The sequence below is a fragment of the Chiloscyllium punctatum genome, chromosome 1, assembly GCF_047496795.1.
Source record: "Chiloscyllium punctatum isolate Juve2018m chromosome 1, sChiPun1.3, whole genome shotgun sequence".
NCBI lineage: Eukaryota > Metazoa > Chordata > Chondrichthyes > Orectolobiformes > Hemiscylliidae > Chiloscyllium > Chiloscyllium punctatum.
The window spans coordinates 139,770,951-139,793,252 of NC_092739.1; the positions used below are offsets into that span (position 1 = coordinate 139,770,951).

A 22,302-nucleotide genomic window follows, 5' to 3' on the forward strand; every position below is an offset into this window, starting at 1 on the left:
ACCAGGAGAAACTCTTTGCAACTTCAGGCACCAATCAATAATACTCAAAAATATTCAAGGCCATCTTGAAAACTTTTGCTTTCTTTCTTAACTTCTCACGCTTTGCAAATTATTTCACATGAAAGCATGAGCATTGACTAGCCATGAGTAATCCCATGGAGATCTGCAAATGCAAATCTATCTGTTACTGGTTTGAAATACAGCTCATGAACCTGCAAGAGACATGTAACTGAGTTCATTTCACAGACCTTCCAAAAAGAATGGAGTGAGAACCGCTAATGGGGAGTTTCATGTAATATTCATAATATGTATATTCAAATATATGAACAACAACATAATGAAAGGCCCCACTGGGACTAATTGTTCCTGGCTAGATTTTAGTATCTTCATCTAGAGTGCTGTCAGTGTAAACAATATATTTTATTTATAAAGCTCAATGGCTCAATGGCTCAATTGAATGGGTCTTTTTTATGTCACTGCTCTGCAGTCTCATCACTACTGCTACTTTTAGTTCTTGAATCAATGGAAGCATGGGAGACATGTAGGTGTCAATTGTAACTTGGTGGGTATCACCAAGATGGTGGGATATGTATTATGTTTTGAAATAGCCAGAGAAATCCAAAGGGTTCGACCTCATTTCAATGTGTTGCAAACCTGCGCTCAAATGCAGAGACTCCTGTGCAGAGTGGGGAGCTGCAAATATTGACTTGGAAAAGGGAGGGAGAAATGGGAGGTGGAGGAGTTGAGCAGTTAAGGAGAAACATTTTGTGTGGCTTAAGAGGAAGAGCATTCATGCTGCACTGACCCCCATGTAAGAGACTTGGGCATCCTGGCAGTCAAAGGTCTAGTTTGGGTTCAAACAATGATGCCTGAGAGATATCACGTGAAGAGATAGCTACTCACCATCCTGGTTAGTCCCTCTTTACTCAATCTCTTTGGATGGATGGCCAGCTGAGAAGGTTTTGAATCTGAATCAGAGAGCACATCATTCTGACTGGCAGAGATGTTCACCCTGAAGCCAGACTGCATGGTGGTGTCCGTGCAGCATGCAAACCTCTGGTAAGAAGGTATTTAATGTGTACCTTCTCCTAGTTGTGATAAAAGGTCAATCAGGTGAATCAGTGCACGAGCTGCTGACTGTGTTAGCTCCTTTTCAGGTTTGATTATGAACACTGCTGGTAGGATAGGAGCGATTGTACTGTGCTGCAAGTAGAACAACATGGAGTAGGTCAGAGATGCAATGGACAAATGGAGGAGGACAAATACTGATTGCACACAAGGAATCTGATGGATTTGCCTGGCACCTAGTTGTGTCTGTGATAGCTTTGTGCAGTAGCAATTTTGCAATATGAACTCATACTCATAGCACTGAGCAGATTGTGGCACTCACCCTGGTACTACACAAGAAATATTGATCCTGTTGCAGGTTTGGATCCAGGTGCAGACTTTTGCAGTGACCTCAGACCAGGCCTCTTTAGTGATTCAGGATGGCCATTTGTTCTCACCTCACAGAAACAGCACATTCCTTTTTCACTGAACCTGTGTCTGAGGGGCATTACTAAAGTTTGGGGCTGACTTCTGATTGGTCTCTGACATCTGCAGGTGTGGTAGTGGCGATGAACTGAGCTTCACTGTTTGCCGAGAGTGAAGTGCTTGTAAATGACCACAGCACAGCAAATAAACCACAGATTTTGGTAAAATCCCTTATGTTATTATTAACATGTAGATTCAATAATCCATTCTGGACGTACAATGACCATAGCATCACATATTTCACAACGGACAGTCTGAATATAGCAGTGTTTACCAGGACTGACAGCTTGTCTAAACACTGACTGTGCCTGTACACTTTGGTCCAGAGTGTAAATTTGGTTGCCCCTCCATCCGAATACTTTGAGGTTAGTTGAGCTCTGCCAAGACTAAGTGATAATGGACACTTTATCTAACATTCCTTTCATCAATATAACCAGTAACTGATACTTCATCTGATGTTGGTATGGTAGCAGGCTAATAGTTCACTGCGGTGAATGTCTGAGAGTGGTCCGATTGTCAAGTCTTGCCAATAACAACTTGATGCAGCACCTAATACAAACTGAAATCTAGGCTGCACACACACAAAGTGGGCTTTTGCTGCAGAGCTTACATTTTAAAACAAACAGCCTGCTGAAAAGTGCATTATCCAGCTGATATCTAGACAAGTCACAGCCCCAAGCAGCTAACAGTTCACTCCTAGAGCAGTACTATCTGATGTAGAGATTGAGGAAATTACTGAGGCGCCTGATCCAGCAAAGGCTTGTATGAACAAAACCTTCTTGCAGAACCCAATTCCAAATGTTGCCTCAAGATTAGAAGCAAGGAGGAGAGAACATATGTTTGAATTTGAGTTCGAGGTCACAATGGAATGTACGTGGTAACACATTGACATTTTATTCTGCTTCCTGTTAACTGGCTATGTGTGCTATTCACTGGATTATAGAGGTCTCTCTTTGCTGTGATTGTAGTGTGGATGATATTAGTCAGGCTTCCCATTAGCTGTGTTGCTGAAAGTGCCTTTGGTTTAATTGCTAGCATTATTTTTAGGTCCATTCTTTATGGGTGAAATTTAATGTCCTGACTCCATGGCAACTTTGGTGAAAGGGAGGGGTATTTTATCAGACAGGAGAGTGGCAGGTGGGGATCACACCCCCTTGTAACCTTTTCCCTGACTAAGCCAGTGGTGGGATGGCTCATGGATAATTGCCCTCTACTCTGTGGTCAATTATTGCCCACTTGAGGGCCTCTTTCTCATGTGAATGGATTCACTCTGTGTTGGGCAGGGCTCTCACCATGCAGAAAGCCCAAATGTTTGGGGGTAATTGTAGACTTCCTGCAGTTATCACTTGTTTAAAGATTCTAATATCTGATTAAGAAGCTTATCATTGGGATTGGGAGTGCTCCTTGAGAGTCACCCTCCTGCCCTTACAGCTGAATTCCCATACCCACAACACCCCAGCCTCCACCCTATTACTCCTTCATCACTCCATGTGGCTGGTCTGTTGGAGATCCTGGGCCTTGGGTATGAGCATGATCAGCATCAACCACTGCTGTCCAGGTGGCTTTGCTAAGCAGGAGGTATCAGCCTCTGATGGGGTCCTTGGTCCCACACTAGTCATGCTGCTGTCTAGTACAATGCCTTGATTGCAGATGGACCACGCCCCCCAGCCCGCCCCCCCCCCTAAAAAAAAAGCTTGGATGCTTCGCTCACAGGGATTCAGAACCTCATCACCTCCATTAAATATCACCCTGTGGAACTGGACTATAATGAGCCCAGGACCTTTTTTGTTACTTTCCCAAGAAAGGTATTGAGGCCAGTGTTTGATTCTGCTATTCCTTGTGAGCAGAAATTTGTGATGTGCCTTTTATTTATTCATTTACAGAATCTGGTACATCCCTAACAAGATCAGTATCTAGTGCCCATCCTTCGCTGCCTTTGAGAAGGTGGAGTTGAGTAGCATGTTAAACCACTTCCTGCAGTACATTTAGTGTAAGTTAAAGTGCCCTTAGGGAGGGAATTCTAGGATATTGACCATGAGTGACGATGAAGGAATGGTGATATATTTCCAATTCAGGGTGGTGTGTTACTTTAAAGGGAATTATGCAGGCCGGGCTAGACTCATAGATATTTACAGCTCAGAAGCAGTTCAGCTGACCATCATATCCATGCCAACAAAGACCTGATAACATCAATTCCATTTTCCAGCTCTTAAACTAAAAGCAAATGTGTTGGTGATAATCAATGGGTCAGGTAGCATCTGGCTGAGATAACATTTCAACTTGATTACTTTTCGTTAGAAAGGTCACTGGTCTGAAACTTTAACTTCATTCCTCCCCTCAGATGCTTTCTGACCTGCCGAGAATTTTCCAGCATCTGTTGTTTTTTTTAACAACTTTGGTATGTGGCTTATCATGATATTTAGAATTTTTTTATTTCGTAGAATGTGGGCATTTCTGAACGTTATGCATTCTTCAATGCCTTTGATCTGAGTTGTTTACTGAACCATTTCAGAACAAACCATGTTGCTGTGGGTCTGGAGTTGTGTGTTCGGCAGATTTCCTTCCCTAAAGGACATTTATGAACAAGATGTCTTTTTAATCGCAATCAATAATAATTTCATTGTCACCATGACTAAGGCTAAATTTTAATTCTAGATTTATTAAATGAATTTAAATTTCATCAGCTACCTAAATGGGATTCGAATCTGCATCTCCAGAATATCCATCTGAGTCTCTGGATTCCTAGATCAGTGACTTTATCACTCCCCCAAAATGTTAGAAGCTAACTAGAAATATATTTTCTACATAGCTCCCCAAATTCTAACGTTGGCAATCAGGACCTCAAATGTAGTAATGTCTGGATTACTCCCAGTGCCGTGCACAAGTGAGTATAGAACTAGGAAGATAAGTCAACTGTAAAGATACTGCAGGAGGGAAGGCTTTACATTCTTTGGACACTGGGTGTGACTCTCGGGGAGGTAGTACCTGTACAAGCTGGATGGGTTGTGCCAGAACAGAGCTAGGACTGACTTCCTTGCGGGCTATTTTGTTGGTGCTTTTGGCAGGGCTTTAAACTAAGTTGTCAGGGGCTTGGGAAGAAGCAAGAATAGCAGAATGCCAGGGTTCACAAAAACACTCAGTGATAAAGTTAGCTGTAGCATAGACAATAACAAACTAGTAGGAGAAATCAGAATAATGAAGAAAGAAATGAAATCTATATCAGTTATTTTGTGAGGAAGTGAATACGTAACCTATAGTCAGTAAAATTGGGAGATACAGACGCCGATTGCTATATGGAAGTATGACGTTCAGGTAAGAAGAGACCTGGCTCAAGGAAGGGTAGGACTGGGTGTTAAATATTCCTGGTTACAAGGCGTTCAGAAAAATAGAAAAGGAAGGAAGGCAGAGGGTGTAGCAGTGTTGATTAAGGAGAACATTACAGTGTTAGAGACTGATAAGAACCTGGAGGGTCCAAGGACAGAATTAATTTGGCTCAAACTAAGGATAAAAAGGATACCTTTACATTGTTCAGTGTATTATATAGACCACCAACTAGTAGAAAGAGTGTGAAGAAACAGATCTGTATCGAAATTACAGAGAGACACCAACATTATACTATAGTTATAATAGACACTTTGATTACCAAATATAGTCTCGAATATTTGTATTCTAGAAGGCAGCAAGCGGCAATGGTCCTGGATTGTGAATAGGACCTCAATCCTATGGCAGTATGTGTCCAGTCCAACGATAGTGGATGCTCTATTTGACCTACTTCGTGTAAATAAGGTGGGACAAGTGGATCAGGTGTCACCAGGATAACACTGGGATGACATTAGTGTGGTGATATCGGTACAAAATTTACATCCTTGTATTTCCTCTATTGACACATTTGGGGAGAATTTTTACTGGACTCTGTCTAATTTCTCCCCTGGTTTACAACCTTAAAATGGATTTAGAATTTCAGGCAGCACTGGCTTGGCTCAGATGCTGCTGGATTTGCTTTATATTCACAACATTTTGGGTCTTTTGTTTTGGATTTCAGATACATGCAAATTTCCTTTTAAATTCTAGCTTCAAAGTTACAACTTGGTTTGTTGTACCCTTAGTGCTGACCACAGAATCATAGAGTCATAGATATCTATAGCACGGACACAGTACCTTCGGTCCAACTTGTCGATGCTGACAAGATATCCTAAACTAATCTAGTCTCATTTGTTAGCACTTGGCCCATATCCCTGTAAAGCCTTCCTATTCAAATACCCATCCAGATGCCTTTTAGAGTCATAGAGTCATAGAGATGTACAGCATGGAAACAGACCCTTCAATCCAACCTGTCCATGTCCCACCTGCCAGCATCCGGCCCATAACCCTCCAAACCCTTCTTATTCATATACCCATCCAAATGCCTCTTAAATATTGCAATTGTACCAACCTCTATCACTTCCTCTGGCAGTTCATTCCATACGTGCACCAGCCTCTGTATGAAACAGCTGCCCCTCAAGTACCTTTTAAACCTTTCCCCTCTCACTTTAAACCTATGCCCTCTAGTTTTGGACTACTCCCCCCTGGGAAAAAGACCATGTCAATTCACCCTACCCAGACCTTTCATGATTTTATAAACCTCTATAAGGTCACCACACAGCCTCCAACGCTCCAGGGAAGACAGCCCCAACCAATTCAGCCTCTCTTTATAGCTCAAACAGCAAAAAGTGTATGTTCTGTGCCATGTTCTGGCAGCATTTTGAATTGCAGAGAATATTTCAGTTCAGCAACTCATTTAAATGAAAAAATGTTTTAAAATATCAGCCTTGTCTTTCTCGGAGTGCGAACTGAACCTACAACCTATTGAAATGGACAGGACATTGATTAGGCCACTTTTGGAATATTGTATGCAATTCTGGTCTCCCTGCTATAGGAAAAATGTTGAGGTACTTGAAATAGTTCAGAAAACAACTGACAATAAATCATTCAATTCAATTTAATTCAATCACAAGAAATAGATTTATTATCATTATCTCACATTATTGCATTGCTTTTTAAAATTATTGTGTGGGATGTGAACATCACTGGTGAAACCAGCATCCCTGATTGCTGTTGAACTAAACAGTTTGCTAGGCCTTTTCAGAGGGCAGCTCAGCCTCAACCACACTCTCCAAGTCTAGACGGTGGCTGAGTACCAGGGCTGCGTGTGCGCTCTTGAGTCTGGGGCTCATCCACTCCCCTGCTTTCTTAGTTTTCTTTTTACTTCTGCTCTTTTTCTTCTCCTTCTTTTGTTTTTATTTGATCTCTTTTCTTTTCTATATAGCCTTTTGTGGTGGGTTAATCGACAGCATTGGCATGGCAACGCGCGTGGGCCATGCGCAGAATAACACCAGTTCTTCCCACCAGTTAATGGTGGCAAGAGCGGACGCAGCTCCTTCTGGAAATTGGAGGCGGCAGAAGCGGCAGCAGGGACATCATCCCGACTTTGGGGCCAGCAGTGGCAAAGCTCCTTCAGTGATCGGAGGCAGCGGTGGCAGCTGATTTTTCAAGATGATGGCACCAGCAGGGTGACAGGTCGGAGGAGGGTGACCAGAGGTCTCTTGGTGAGGTGATAGTGACGGCCTGGTCTGGCAGCAGAGCCAGAGACCCCTGGTTACACAAAGCCTAGAACAGAGGGTCTTGGCATTAGCAAGGCAGCAGGGACAGGATGATAAGCCCAGAGCGGGGACACCTGGCATCATCAAGGAGACAGTGGAGCCAGGGACCCGGTTGCAGTCACAGCAGGTATGGAGTGGGGACTCCTGGTTATCAAAGAGGTGGCAGCAGCACCTGGTTACAGAAGGCCCAGAACCAGAGGCTCCTGATTTCTGGCGAGGTGGCGGCGGTGGAGCCAGGGACCCCTGATTGCGGGGCGAGTGTGGGCTCAACGTGGGACCTGGCATTGGCATCAGTGCCTCTCTCTCTGTTGTCAAGCTGCCCAAATACCTGGAACTGGCAGCTGGCTCATCCCTTCACAGATCATCTTTTCTCTTCCCACGTGACACAAGTGAGAATAGAAATCTAACCGACCCCTCACCGCCACATCATCCCCAACCCCCCAAATGGGGGGGGGGGGGGGAGTCAAATGAATGCCAGTGGGCTAGCAGATCAGAACTACTTTACCTGATTGGGGCTACAGCACTTCAGAGCAACGATAGGTAATACTTAACAGCAAATTTTACTGCAAATTGAATATAAAGAATAGCTCTCTTTTTAAAGCTATTGTAAATAACAGCATGATTGCCTTGAGACTCCAAAGTATTCATCAAAATCATTCCCTTTTGGAAGTAAAAGATATCAAATCCTTACATATGCTTCAACCAAAGAAATGCAAAGGATTTGTTGTAAGTCTGAGATTCCCAAGTTTAGAAATAAGTTCAAGAGTTTGATAAAATATCTGGGTGAGGGCCAGATTACTTGAAATAGGGACTGTGCCTCATTGTTTGTGTGTTTCTCTCTCGCTAATCTTTTGAATTCCTCATGTTGGATCAACACACTCGCTTAACTGCGGTTTTCTTAGATTGATTCCCTTTTTCTGGTTCCGCCCCAAGACTCATTCATGTTTTGTGTTCCCCGGTGTCCCTCAGATTGTTCAAGACTCTGCACATCTTGGACTCGAGATAATGAGGTTTATGAGCCACTGGTGGGACTCACACTCAGCTAACGGCAATGTACTTGTCATTTTCCCCATTTGCTGACTTGTGTCCTCATGTATTGCTCTCCTACATATTCCTATGGGTTAAAATTTGAGGAAAAAGAAATGGGACTAGATTGATTTAGGATCTCTGGTCAGCATGGATAAGTTGGACCAAAGGGTCTGCTTCCGTGTGGTCTATCTCTATGACTCTAAATAGCTTTAAAGTCTGTTTTTAGCTGTTTGTTTCTGTTATTCTGGGTGTTGCTCTAATTGTTTGCCAAAGTTATAGCAGTAGATCAAGAGTTTCCTCTCCCTCCCCAACATTCTCTTCAAACATTCACAGGATAAATACAAATGTGAAGGGCCATACAGAAAGATTGTGATGTTCCCACATCCTGCAATTCAATTGTTGCTTAAATTATTTCAGGGATATGTGAGGGTGAACGTGCTAGGTCTCAACGAATATGTTACTTCCTCTGCCAGAAAATTTGACCTATCATGCACCAATTAGCTTGTTAAGAGCTGACTGGCGAGTTTTAACAAATTCCTTGGCCTACCACAGGCCTCAGCACTGGTATCTTGGGTCATTAGACACTGGTAGCGAATCAGAAACTGGCAGCTTCTGAAGGAATCTTCTTTCAGATTCTAGTGAACCTATGGAATGTTTTACTGCAGAGAGGTGCAGAGGTTGGGTCATCTACAGACTACTTCATGAGTGGATATAGAGAAAAAGGTCATCATGTGATTTTTCAGATGGGGCTAGCAAATAGAATTGAGTTGGTAATTGCATTCACCACCATGGAAGCTTTCCAGAAATATTTGCTAGAAACTGAAGACTTATACCATTAAAAGAGCCACTGAATGGATGTAAATACAAAGTGGCTGATCATCAGTCCAGGAAAATAAGGCAGAATTTCAAGAATTCTGCCTCTCGTTTCTGGTAGGATAGTGGAGTCAGAGGGGACAGCTCAGAAATCACAAAGAGAGTTCAGTGAGCTATGTAAATAGACAGAATCATGAAAGATGAAATGTAATACAGGCAAATATAAATTGCTGCAATAAGGAAGGATAACTTGATCACACATATATTCCACAGGTCATGCTAAAACAGCTCGTGAAGAAACAAAAAAAAGACAGCGACATCTGTATCAGGCTAAACGCTTAGAGCCAATCAACAATGCAATGGAATATTCGTCCACCCAGAGGGTTGTGAACTTCTGAAAGTTTTAATTCATGGGATGTGGGCATTGCCAACTAGGCCAGCATTTATTTTCCCATCCCTAGTTGCCCTTGAGAAGGTGGTTGTGAGATGCCTTCTTGAATCATTTCAGTCTATTTGGTGGAGGTAGATCAACAAGGCCATTAGAAAGAGAGAGAGAGAGAGAGAGAGAGAGAACTCCATGATTTTGACCCAATGACACTGAAAGAATGGTGATATATTTCCAAGTCAGGATGGTGAGTGGCTTGGGGGACTTGCGTTTGGTGGTGTTCCCATATACTTGAATTTCTAGATGGTAGTGATCGTGGTTGAGGAAGGTGCTGCCTAAGAAACTTTGTTGAATTTCTGCAGTGAATCTTGTAGCTGGTGCATACTGCTGCTACTGAATGAGTGATGTTGGGAGAGGGAATGAACATTCGAGAATGTGTTGCCAATCAAGTGGCTGCTTTGTCCTCATCAAACAATTGGGGAGTATTCCATCACACTCCTGATTTGTAGATTGTGGACAGATTTTGGGGAGTTAGGAGGTGAGTTACTCATTGCAGGGTTCCTAGCTTCTGATCTGTTCTTGTGGCCACAGCATTTATGATGAAGGGCTTATGCCTGAAATGTCGACTCTCCTGCTTCTCAGACGCTGCCTGACCTGCTGTGCTTTACCAGTACCACACTCTCAATTCTGATCTCCAGCATCTGCAGTCCTCACTTTCTCCTAGTCACTGCACTTATATGGCAAGTCCAGTTTAACTTCTAGTCAGTGGTAATCCGTAGGATGTTGGTAGTGGGAGATTCAGTGATGACAATGATTATCAAGCTGTGATGGTTAGGTTAATTCTTGTTGGATATGGTTACTGTTTGGCATTTGTGGCATGAATGTTTCTTTGCCACCTGTCATCCAAAACCTGGATATTGTCCAGGTCTTCCTGCATTTGGATGTAGACTGTTTCAGTATCTGAAGAGTCACAAATGGTGCTGAACATTGTGTGATAATTAGCAAACATCTCCACTTCTGACCTTATGATGGAGGGAAGGTCATTAATGGAGCAGCTGAAGGTGGTTGGACCTAGGACACTACCCTGAAGAGCTCGTACAGAGATGACCTGGAACTGAAATGATTAATTTCCAGCAAACACAACCATCTTCTTATGATTCCAACCAGTAGAAAGTTTTCTCCCTAATTCCCATTGATTTGTCAGGGCTCCTTGAAGCCACACTCAATCGAATGTAGCCTTGATTTCAAAAACAGTCACTCTTGCCCCACTTTTCAGTGCTTTTGTCCATGTTTTGAATAATGCTATAAAGAGATGAGTAACCCTGGCCTAGCCCAGACTGAACAGGTAACAACATTAGTGATGACCCCTTCCATCAATTTACTGATGGTTCAGGACATACTGATGGGGCAGTAATTGGCCAGCATTGCATTTGTCCTAATTTTGTGTAAAGGATTTTAAACATTGTCAGGTAGATGCCAGTATTGTAATAGTGCCAGCTTAGTTATTGGTGCAGCAAGTTATGGAGCACCAGTCTTATGGCAGCACAGTGGCTCAGTGGTTAGCACTGCTGCCTCACAGTGCCAGGGACCTGGGTTTGATCTCACCCTTGGGTGACTGTCTGTGTGGAGTTTGCACATTCTCCCTGTGTCTGCGTGGATTTCCATTGGGTGCTCTGGTTTCTTCCCATAGTTCAAAGGTGTGCAAGTTAGGTGGGAACTATAGGGGTGGGTCTGAGTGGGATGTTTTGTGGAGGGTCAATGTTGACCAGTGGGCCAAATGGTCTGTTTCCACACTATTGAGATTCTATGATTCCATAACTGTAATACTGTCTGGGCCTAAAAACTTTTGCAGTATCCAGTGCCTCTAACTGTTTGTTGATATCATGAACAGTGAAACTAATTGCCTGAAGACAAGTGTTTGTAATGCTGGGAATGTCCTATATATGTAAATGTTTTGATTTTGATTTCATGAGAATTGTTGTCTTTGTTTTTAGATAGAGTTCCAGAACTTGGTCATTCATGGGTGACAAGCTTATTTCTCAACTTCTCTCTAATCTATTAAGCCTTTCCACTCTTAGTCCTTCCTGGCCACTCTATCTAGAACTCTCATAAATGCTGTATTATAACTTGTCAACTAACCCTCTTTCGACTTTCTCTTTCCAAAGAAACCAGAGCAGTATAGTAACTCAGTGGTTAGCATTGGATTCAATTCCAGCCTCAGGTGGCTGTCTGTGTGCTTTTCCTTTGGGTGCTCCAGTTTCCTCCCTCAGTCCAAAGTGGGTTAGCCATGGGAAATGCAAGGTCCCAGGGGTAGGGAGGTGAGTTTGGGTGGGATACTGTTTAGAGAATTGATGTAGACCTGTTGGGCCAAATGGCCTGTTCCACACTGTACGGATTTTATTTCACCCTATCCAATATTTCCATAGAGAAGGTTTTTCTATTCTTGGTAACATCCTTATAAATCTCTTGGGTACACTCCATCATATGATCACATCCTTCCTGTAGTGTGGTGGCCAGATTGTACATAGGACTCTGGCTGTGATCGAACTGATCATGTGTGATACAATTTTAGAATAAACTCCTTGCTCTTATACTCCCATGCCTTGTTAGTGCTCCCCATATTCTGACTTCTTCATTTATCTATTTTTCTGCCCAGTTAATCAATTTGTGAATACCTTCCTGCAGTCTACAGCTTTCTTCTTCACTAGCAACCAAACAGCCAGTCTTTGTATCATTTGAAAATTTAAAATATGTCTCTGATAATATTATGACCACAGCTGATGGATATACTACTGGGTGGGTCACATTTTAGAGTAAGATATGTCTTCACAAGGGGTGGCTAATGTCCTTTGAACAGAAGAATATAAAAGTTTATTAAACAATGAATAATATCACACAATGTAAGAACTATTTAAATCCATCTAATTACAACTGATCAACTCTTTTATCCCAACAACATTGCAGACACCCAAATCTTAGTGAAACGTGCTAAAATTCTCCAAGCTAAAATTCCTTGTTCTGCTAACACAGCTGTGAGCAGTTTCTTCTCAGTAAGTTTCTCCATTCAGTTCTTCTTTCTTTAATGTTGATGAAATTTCCTTAGGATTAGACATCATGGCCAGTATGAAGAATCTAAAAATGCTGGAAACTCAGCAGGCCTGGCAGCATCTGTGGAGAGAAAGAATTAACATTGTGGGTCCAGTGACTGTTGTGAAGAAGGGTCTATTCTGAAGCATGTTAAATTTACTTTCTCTCCACAGATGCTGCCAGACCTGCTGAGTTTCTCCAGCAATTTCTACTTTTTTTGTTTCACTTAGGTCCTTTAGGGAAGGAAACTGCCATCCTTACCTAATCTCCAGACCATAGTTGACTCTTAACTGTCCTCTGGGTCATTAGGGATGGGCAATAAATGCTAACCTAACTAGTGACACCCTCATCCCATGAATGAATAAAACAAAACAGTATGCTATTGTCTGGGTGTTTTCTTATATACTAATCCATTTAACATATACCACAAAAACTGGAGTCTTGTTGAGACAGGTAAGTTTATTAACAGCTCTAATGATGTGATATCATATTTCAGCCTTCTAGGTTCTATGCTTATTTACATACAACACACAATACCAACTCATAGTCCAACAGGTTTAGTTGGAAGCACTAACATTTGGAGGGGTACTCCTTCATGATTTTTAACTTTTTCCAGTTCCCAGTCCAACACTGGATCTTCCACATCAGATTTATGTACTGGCACATTGCATACACTACTGTTAGGGAAAAGTGAGGACTCCAGATGCTGGAGATCAGAGTCAAAAAAGTGTGGTGCTGGAAAAGCACAGCCGATCAGGCAGCATCCAGGAACAACAGACTCGACATTTTGAGCATAAGCTCTTCATCAGGAATGTTACTGACTACTGACTGGTTATCTAACTGACTACTTAACTGATTAGCTGAAAGTAAGGTATATTTTTATACCACAGATGGTACCAAATCTATTGAGTTTCTCCAGAATTCTGTCTTTGTGTTTGTTTCTGTATGAATGAATCTGCTTTTGGGCCCCCCCTTCTCTTTCTCTTTCTGTATTATAAGAACCAAGTCAGCGAACACCTGAGAAATTAACTACTCAGTGGCTTGCTATTCACATAATTTCCTGGAAAGGCTTTCTTTAACTTCCTGTTCAGGGATAATCTTCGAACCATGCTAAGAAAAAGATTCTCATACAACTGAAAGCTAAAGTCCAGTTTTCCTCCAATTTAGAAGAACCCAAGTTCCCATATATAACCTCCCTCAAAAAATTCAATACGATTTTGTACACATGCCATCCCTCAATAAAGCCATGTCAATTATCTTTAATTAATGTGGAGAAATTAATTCTTAACCCCAGTCTTATTTTAGCACAAGAACCAGACTCAGAACTGAGAACAGTCAGGCAGAAGATGGACAAAGGATCCCGAAAGAGGCCATATATCCCTGCTGAATCATTGGAATTCTTAGCCTGTGACTGGCCAAAATGGTGAAAAGCCAGTGAGGAAGGCACTCACTTGGAGAGACTACATGACAACATACAGAGGTCATGCCGAGAGCACACAAGCGCCAAACATCTTATCTACCTGACCCTTCAAGCATCACATCTGGCCTGCATGTGGCAGATTGAATAACATGGAAATAGCTGTAACAACACTTAAGAAAACCAGGATGGAAGGGGTCCTCAATCCTGACAGACTAAGATTACAAGATGATTAATATTCAAAATGGATTTTTATCTGTTCTCAGGCTAATCTTTGACTGACCAGTACTTCCTGTGGTTACTTCTAGTTACTTAAAATCTGAGATTTTGATACCTCCTTTGCAATGAAGGCTGATCTCTTCCCCAGCAGATGGCATCACTGGCCTAGAAGCGCGCAGTTAGTACTGTATGTCTGTTCTATAGACTGTATTTAGCATACAAATTAATTAATCTATTTAATAGGGCGAAAATGTTTCGTGCATTTTGTGAATAAAAGAGTAACTCATGTAAATTCCTTGTACTATTTAAATGTTTAAGATACGCAGTTCATTTTAGTATTTCTCTCTTTTACGAGATTTTGTGTCTTCGGTCTTCAGGTAGCAGTTATTTATCTTTACTTCTCTAGAAAAGTATTGCGAGTTGTTTAAAACATATTAATAATAAAGGGCTATTCTGACAGGCACGTTGAAATGCAACAGTTAAAATAACTGAGGAAGAAATTAATATCTGGTAGAATTGAACGCGACGAGAACTAAATGCAACAATCTCTTTTTGAAAGCAGACGCGTGCTGTGTTCAGTCTGCATTCACCCCTTCATAGGTATCTACTTATCGGGTACTTTAATGCATATAAACGGTATAGTTTGCAGACCGTCACGCACAAGGTTAACAGAATGAGCACGGTTGCAGTGTGTTATCTGAAAGCTCTCTGTTTTATTGGGGTAGGTTATTGACCTGCTGCAACTCCCACGAGGTTCCATTGTTTATAATCTGGGACCCGGACTGGGACCGCTCCATGCTGCACAGCCGGGAAAATTTAGGGGGTTTGTGATTGCTCGCCGTGAAATCGAAGTGGTCCGGTTCCCCGCCGGTCGACGTCCGCCTTTTCTGGCCGACCGCAGAGGTGGACTCCAGTTTTGACGTGCCGCCCAGCGTGCACGCCGCCGCCCCGGTTTGACCCATACATTGCCCCTCCGTCTCCCCGCCACCCCATGACCGTGTGTAAATGGTACGGACCGAGGTTATAAAGCTGGCGGCGCCAGGCCGGCAGCTCAGTTCTCCTGGCGGTTGGGAGAAAGATGCAAATGTGAATGGAAGATGCTGCTGTTTTTCCCCGTACGTTGCTCGTCTTTATCATAAACCAATGTGCCTGTGTTATAAGAGGAGGGAGAGAAAAAGGAAAACTGGGCAAGATTTTTATTCTTTCAGAGACGAGCTTGAGATGCTGTACTTTTGTTGGAGATATATCTTTAAGTGTGTAGCAATATATATTGTTTAAAAGGTAGGAAAAGTGTTGAGGGTTATTATAGTTGAAGCTTTTATTTAAAGGACGGGTTTTTATTGTTGCCGTTGATAGTGGGTTTGCGGTGGGGGGGGGGACTTGGGGATGCTTTGAGGGGGTGCGGGTAGTGACTGTTGGGGCCTATGCTGTCTGAAGTTCCCACGGCCTTGTGGGAGGTGTAGTCTTTTCCTCCGGCGACGTTGGGGGCGGTGAGAGGGGTAGGGACTCAATCTCCCAGTATTCTGCGGCACGGGCGGTTGCGAACTGACGTCACGGCGCTTCTTCCCTACTACTCAACTCGGTGAGGGCGGTGTGAACGCTTGACCGATAGGTCTTTTAAGCCAATCGGCCCTCTCGGGAGGGCCGGCAGCTGTGGAGAGGGTAGTCCAATAGGCGCGCGGCTGGGGGCGGGTCTCCCCTGATGGGAGTTGGGTTGATCTAGCTCCTGGGCTTGTTTCCCTGGCTCTGCTTGTACAGGGGGGATTGGGGTATACGCTTTCAGAAATAAGGGCACCTTATTATCCAGCACCCCTCAGTCGGAGGTTTTCATTGGTACGGTAAGAAATAACGGTGAGTACTTTATTAATCGATGAATTTTTAAAGCAGGTAATCCTTAACCTTTATTGGGTAAACTGGTAGCATTTGGGAGACGAATATAGCAGAATTGTAAATGCAGTTTTGACTTTTTCTTTACTGAGGTTAATGTGTAAAAGAGGTTGATGCTCGTTAGTGACACAGGCTGATGTTCATTCCTATCTTCATTTCAAAGTAATAAAAGGAGTTGGATGGTGTTTCCATTTTTAAGCACTGTTTAGTGCATGATTCTGGTTTTAATTGAGGTTTGCCTTCGTCTTTTACAAAATGAGGAATTTCCTTTGTATGAAAGTGCCCTAATTGGCGGAGCATCAAATAAATAATCAGGTGCATCTTGGATCACTGTCCATCTTTGTGTTCTTTCTCAGAGCTTTTAATGATGTCATTGTGGTGTTGTCCTGAATCCTTGATTTTATACTCATGAATGCTGTTATTTTACAGCAGGAGCACCAATATTGCTTCAGCAATTTTGCTGCTAAAGCACCCTATTGCATGTTCAATACACAAATTTGGTTTAATTTTTTTGAATATTCTGTGCTGGAAAATAAAACCCATTAAGATTCATGACATACTGCGAATAATTTGTAACATAGCATATAACAAGTCTCTGTACTTGGATGTTTTTTAAAGAGGTTGAGAGGGAGAATTGGCAATTTAACTGTATTCATGTTCACCCATATGTAAAGTAGCTGCCATTCCTAACAGAGCTAATCAATGATTTATGAGCCTATTTGCATTCCACAATATGTAACTTAATTATTGAGAAAATTCCAAACTTCGCTTTAACTGATGTCATGTATGTTTTTATCAGTGAGCAATAGGTAATATTTTTGTATTTATTACTTTTTTGCCAGCTAGGCTGCCTGTTAAATGAGTTAAACTTTGGAAATATTTGTACAATTTTAGTTTTTATGATGATGGTATCATTCAGTATTGAGAAAACTAGGTGAGTTAATCTAAAATTCAGGTTCTCAAATTCAGTCATCTAATCTTTTGTGTAGCTGATGATCAGTACTGCTGAGAGAGCACTAAACTACAACCGCAGGCTGCTTTTTTTGGAAAGTAAACCTAGCTTGGCTAAAGCAAAATGTTTATTGTGGGCAGTAAAATTTCCTTCCAGGGGGATTCCGCTATATACATTTTGATTTGAGAAATTTAGTTGTAAGCAAATAAACTATTAGCAGAGATGAACTTACGAAAAATAAACTGGAAAGTGAACTTTCCATTCTGAACTGAACAAACATGAGTGTTTCATTGTTTTTATTCATTTCAAGTAAAATATATTGACTTGTGCTTTTACTGGAAATCTGTTTTTAATAATGCTGAAATAGGCTGAGCAAATATATTTCATATCCTGTAGTTTTGGGTCTGTAGCAAACTATAATGAAGAAGGTGGACCACAAATAACATTGGCAATCAATCCCTTGACTTAGGACATAGTGGAAAATAGTGAACATGTTATCATGAATGCAGAAATGTGTGGAGTTTGCAAATGATTGATGATTCTTGATGATTCTTTAGGAAAATGGAGTCAACAATTTGGATAAATCCTTTTTTGTAAGACATCGGAGCAGAAGTAGTCCATTCAGTCCATGGAGTCTGCTGTGCCATTTCAGAGAGATTCTGGCTGATCTGATCATCATTAATTCCATTTTAATGTCCTTTCCCTGTTACTCATGATTCCCCTACTGATTAAAAATCTCCCACTCTCTTAGCCATGCGCAAACTTAATTAATCAGCCTCAACAGCCCTCTGTAGACAAGGATTCCCCAAATTCACTATGCTGCTCGAGACAGAATGCCAACTTGCGGATTGTTTCAGAGAACATCTCTGGGACACTTGCACTAACCAACCCCACCGCACCATGGCTGAATGCTTTAACTCCCCTTCCCACTCTGCCAAGGACATGCAGGTCCTGGGCCTCATTCATTGCCAAACCCTAACCACCCAATGCCTGGAGGATGCATGCCTTGGGGACCCTCCAACCACACAGGCTCAATGTGGATTTCACCAGGTTCCCCATTTCTCCTCCCTCCACCTTATCCCAGTTCCAACCTTCCAAATCGGCACTGCCCTCTTGAATGGTCCTGCCTGTCCACCTTCCTTCTCACCTATCTACTCCACCCTCCTTTCTGGCCTATCACGTTCACTGCCACCTTCATCTACCTATTGCATTCCCAGCTACCTTCCCCCAGGCCCTCCCATTTATCTCTCAGCTCCCCCCCCCCCCGGCCCACAAGCCTCATTGCTGATGAAGGGCTTATGCCCGAAATGTCAACTCTCCTCCTCTGCTGCCTGACCTGTGCTTTTCCAGCACCGCACTCTTTGACTCTGGTCTCCAGCCCGGACTTTCTCTTATAGTCCTCAGCTGTCTTAAATATGTGACCTTTTATTCTGACGTTATGCTGTTTGGTCCTAGACTTTGCAACAAGGCAAAGCAACCTTTCTGCATCTGCCCTGTCAAGCCCTCTAAGACTTGATGTTTCAAGAAGGTCTTCTCCTCATTTTTTTGGATTCCAGTAAGTGCAGACTCGACCCCTCTTCAAACTCCCTCGATATTTAACATCAATCTTGTGAATCTATCTGGACTGCCAACAATATTGGTATATCCTTCTTTGGATAAGGTGCCCAAACCTGTTCAGGATTCCTGCTGTGGTCTGACTAGTACCTTGTGTAGATTGACCAAGACTTACCTGTATTCCATATCCTTTAAATAAAAGGCCAACATTCAATTTGTCTCCCTTATTAATTGTTGAATTTTGATGTTAGTTTAAGATTTATGCACGAGGAGTCCTAAATCCCTGTTCTGTAGTATTCTGCAGCTCTCTGTTTAAATAATATTAAGCCCCTATCCTTCCTGACGAAGTGTTTAACCTCAAGTTTTCCCCCATTATATTTCATCTACTGATTTTTGCCTGTTTGCTTGATCTTGTCTACATAGGGGAGGCAATGGCGCAGTGTTATTATTGCTGGACTGTTAATCCAGAGAGCCAGGCACTGCTCTGAGGACCTGAGTTTGAGTTCTGCCAAGGCAGATGGTAGAATTTTAATTCAATAAATATCTGGAATTAAGAGTTTAGTGATGACCATGAATCCATTGTTGATTGTTGGGAAGAACCCAGCTAGTTCACTGATGACCTTTAGGGAGGAAACTGCAATCCATACCTGGTCTGGCCAGTGTGTGACTCCAGACCCACAGCAAACTTGTTGAACTGCCCTTTTGGCAATTGGGGATGGGCAATAAATGTTGGCCTAGCCAGTGATGCCCTCGTGAACAAATGAAAAAGACATTTCCTGCAAACACTCATCCTCACCATTTGCCTTCCCATCCATTTTCTTTTATCCACAAACTTGGCTATCATGCGTTGACTTTTCTCCTCTCAGGCATTAATATATATGGAATTGAGCCTCAGAAGTGATCCCTGGGGCACACCACTAGTTACTAGTTACCCTGAAAATGTCCCCTTATCCCAACTGTCTTCCATTCTTGCTAATATACTGCTTCCAATACTATGGGCTCTTAAGTAGCCTAATGAGTGGTATCTTGTCAAACCTTTCTGTAAATACATTAAGGGAAGATGATGACTAGTGGTATTATTGCTGGGCAGTTAATCCAGAGACCCAGGTAAAGTATTAGGGATCAGAATTTGAATCTTGCCACAGCGTTAGCAAATCTGGAATTGAGTCTAATGGTGACCATGAATCCATTGTCAATTATTGGAAAAACCCATCTAGTTCTTTAATGTCCTTTAGGGAAGGAAACCGCCATCCTTACCTGGACTCAAGACCACATCAATATGGTTGACTCTTAACTGCCATAGGGCTGGGTAACAATGCAGGCCTCACCAGGTGATGTCCCATCCTGTAAATGAATATTTTTTTTAAAAAAACCTGCATCCCCTCGATCTGTCCTGCTTTCTACCTACACTAGAAATTCCTGTAACTTTGACAGAAGTGACTTCCCCTTTGTGAGGGACATGTATTTCAGAATGCTCTACTTCAAGATATGAAACTCACTGGCGTATAGTTTCCTTTTCCAACCCCTTCCCTTTATAAATAAAGGGTTGCATCAGTGGTTTTCCAAACCTCTGGGACTTTTCCAGGATCTAAGGGTTCCTGGAAGATTACTACCAGAACATCCACTATCTGTAGATGCTTCCTTTAATATCTTGGGATATATCCCATCCAGTCCCTTGCAACTTAGTGTGATTAGTAATCCCCTTAATCTTGGTTTTATCCCCTGTTTTCCATCTGAAGTGTTTACATTTCCTTACACTTCCTTGTACCAAACAGTAAAGAGAAATTCGAAGATCAATTCTTAACCCAAAGATGTGCAGATCAGGTGAATTGGCCATGCTAAATTGCCCATAATGTTAGGTCAGTTAGTCAGAGGGAAGTGGGTCTGGATGGGTTACTCTTTGGAGGGTCGGTGTGGACTGGTTGGGCCGAAGGGCGTGTTTCCACACTGTAAGGAATCTAATATTTAGTGTATGGATTTTAAAAAAAAAATTTAGAATGTTATCAATTCTACGAGGAGTAAAATGAAATGAAAGGAACAGAAGTTGTTTTGAAGACCGCAAAGGTGGCTGCCTCCATTTGAAGGTGGGCCTATTACCCGCAAAGCTTTCCTTTCTTGCACTGTCACTTTTCACTTTGGATGTATTTTTAAAAATGTCAATGAATAAAGATACCTAGACCCTTCTATCAAGAAGTCTAGATAGTTTACCATTACCTTTGCTTGAACCAGAGGTGCACAGTCTGTTCTACAGTTAAGGTATTCACAGGAATGGTACACTTTAAGCCTCAAAATAAATTGTTTATTTTGCATCCATTAACCCTTGCTTACCATTTGAGAGTATTAATATCTTCTACCTGGGAATGTTGTATTCCTTTATTGAAATTAGAAGCAAGCTTCAACAATATTTGCAATTCCTAATCTTTTGAAAATAGTGTGAGTGTGCATATGTTTGATCACTTAGCAACTGAAGCAAATTGCTTTGTGTACTGGTGGTAGGAGTTCACTGTTCAGCTCATGCTGAAGAGAGGAATTATAAGCTTCAGTCATCTATTCACAAATGGAGGTAATGACTGTTAAACCCCTAGACAACTACATAGTGTAAAGTTGTCCTCAAGTAATGAGTAGTGATGTTGATTTTTAAAGGTGAAAATACTGTCAAAGTAGTCATGATCAAATAGAGTCATACAGTACGGAAACATCCTTAAGTCCAACCCATCCATGCCAACTAGGTTTCCTAAACTGACCTAGTCTTTCTTGTCTGTTTGGCCCATATCTCCTTAAACCTTAATCTGGTTTCCAGCATCTGCAGTCATTGTTTTTGCCTTGTTTTTACCTCCCTTTAAACCTTTCCAATCCATGTGTCTGTCTTTTAAATGTTGTAATTGTACTCACCCGTATGCTTCTTCTGGCAGCTCATTTCATGTTTGCCTATCCTCTGTACGAAAAAGTTGCTCCTCAGGCCCCTTTTTAAATCCTCCCCCTCCAATTTGTGCCCCCTAGTTTTGGTCGTCTCTACCCTGAGGGAAAACCTTGTCCCTGCTTCCCATCCATGCCCCTCATGATTTTGTAATCCTTTATAATGTTACTCTTTGGCCTCCTATGCCCAAGGGAAAAAAATCTGAACCTATTCAGCCTTTCCTTATAACTCAAACCTTCCAGTCTGTGTAATATTTTTATAATTTTTTTTCTGCACCCATTATAGCTTAATAACAGCTTATAGCAGGGTGACTATGCAATACCCCAATGCAGCCTTATCTAGTCTTGTACAGCGAGCTGTAATGTGGCCTCCCAACTTAGAACATAGAACATTACAGCGCAGTGCAGGCCCTTCGGCCCTCGGTGTTGCGTTGCCCCATCATACTAATCTGAAGCCCATCTCACCTACACTATTCCATGTACGTCCATATGCCTGTCCAATGACGACTTAAATGCACTTAAACTTGGCGAATCTACTACCAATGCAGACAAAGCATACCATACCCTTCCTAATCTGAGTAAAGAAACTACCTCTGACATCTGTCTTATACCTTTCCCCCCTCACTTTAAAGTTGTCCCCTCATGTTTGCCATCCCCATACTCTCCCTGTCCACCCTATCTAACCCTCTGATTATCTTGTATATCTCTATTAAGTCACCTCTCAACCTTCTCTCTAATGAGAACAGCCTCCAGGCCCTCAGCCTTTCCTCGTAAGACATTCTTTCCATACCAGGCAACATCCTAGTAAATCTCCCCTGCACCCTGTCCAAAGCTTCCACATCCTTAGAATGCGGTGACCAGAACTGTACAC

The 22,302-nt window shown here is 42.2% G+C and overlaps 1 protein-coding gene across 10 annotated transcripts in view; it reads left to right on the top strand.

Moving 5' to 3' along the window:
- Positions 1 to 15,158: 15,158 nt before the first annotated feature.
- The window catches only part of LOC140480581 (protein FAM53A-like), a 106,883-nt gene continuing 99,739 nt past the window's right edge, over positions 15,159 to 22,302 (top strand). For 3 of the 10 annotated variants that reach the window (XM_072575669.1, XM_072575632.1, XM_072575707.1), the window contains exon 1: positions 15,617 to 15,973. Coding sequence is in view for 1 of the 10 variants with exons in the window: in XM_072575727.1 (XP_072431828.1) it covers positions 15,220 to 15,237 (18 nt within the window). In the remaining 9 variants the exon portion in view is untranslated. The other 7 variants (XM_072575689.1, XM_072575651.1, XM_072575699.1 and 4 more) reach the window with 6 other exon arrangements.